Source organism: Octopus bimaculoides, chromosome 27 (genome assembly GCF_001194135.2).
Source record: "Octopus bimaculoides isolate UCB-OBI-ISO-001 chromosome 27, ASM119413v2, whole genome shotgun sequence".
Taxonomy (NCBI): Eukaryota; Metazoa; Mollusca; class Cephalopoda; order Octopoda; family Octopodidae; genus Octopus; species Octopus bimaculoides.
This window is the reverse complement of record NC_069007.1, coordinates 14,209,909-14,210,525: the sequence shown is the minus strand read 5'-3', so window position 1 is coordinate 14,210,525 and position 617 is coordinate 14,209,909. Positions and strand designations below refer to the sequence as shown.

Genomic DNA, 617 nt, shown 5'->3' with positions numbered 1-617 from the left:
GTAAGTGAATTTGGTAAATGAAAACTGAAAGACGACCATCGTGTGTGCGTGTGTCTATATATGTGTATGGTTGTGTGCTTTTTTTATATCGTGTTTCTTTATACTTAACTGGAGGGTGGAGTGTTACCCTTTACTATTTGTAGAGTACATATTCTTTCACAAGAATAATGTTGACAGTGGCTTCAACGTTTTGGATGAGGGCATAGCTGGCTGAAACTTCAAATTTACTGTCTTCTTGTAAAAGAATATACGTATACATGCATGCAAATGTGTGTGTGTGTGTGTGTGTCCTCGTCTTGGCATCCGGTGATAAACTGTATCAGTGAAACGAGTATCAGCGTTATATGAGTGATGTCATTTATTGCCAGATCGTTGTACCATATTTGTTGTTGTTGTCATCTACAGGGCAGTCACGTGCGACCCAGTCCTGAGCGTCTCGATGCCCAGTTGCGTGCTCTACAGCTGTCTCACATCTCAATCCTCAAGCCAATAGTCGACCAAAATAAGGAGTTGACCAAATTTAATGTGTCCCTGCAACAGCAACTCCGAGAATGCAAGGAATTGAACCAGCTATATTTGGTAACTAACATTTCTCTTTTTCTCTCTCTGCCCCCCTC

At 41.3% G+C, this 617-nt stretch overlaps 1 protein-coding gene across 1 annotated transcript in view; it reads left to right on the top strand.

Moving 5' to 3' along the window:
• LOC106877417 (E3 SUMO-protein ligase RanBP2-like) overlaps nucleotides 1-617 on the top strand; it is an 11,586-nt gene that overhangs the window by 3,192 nt on the left and 7,777 nt on the right. Inside the window, exon 5 of the mRNA XM_052977142.1 lies at nucleotides 406-579. Coding sequence (XP_052833102.1) covers nucleotides 406-579 — 174 coding nt within the window. The remainder of the gene's footprint in view (nucleotides 1-405; nucleotides 580-617) is intronic.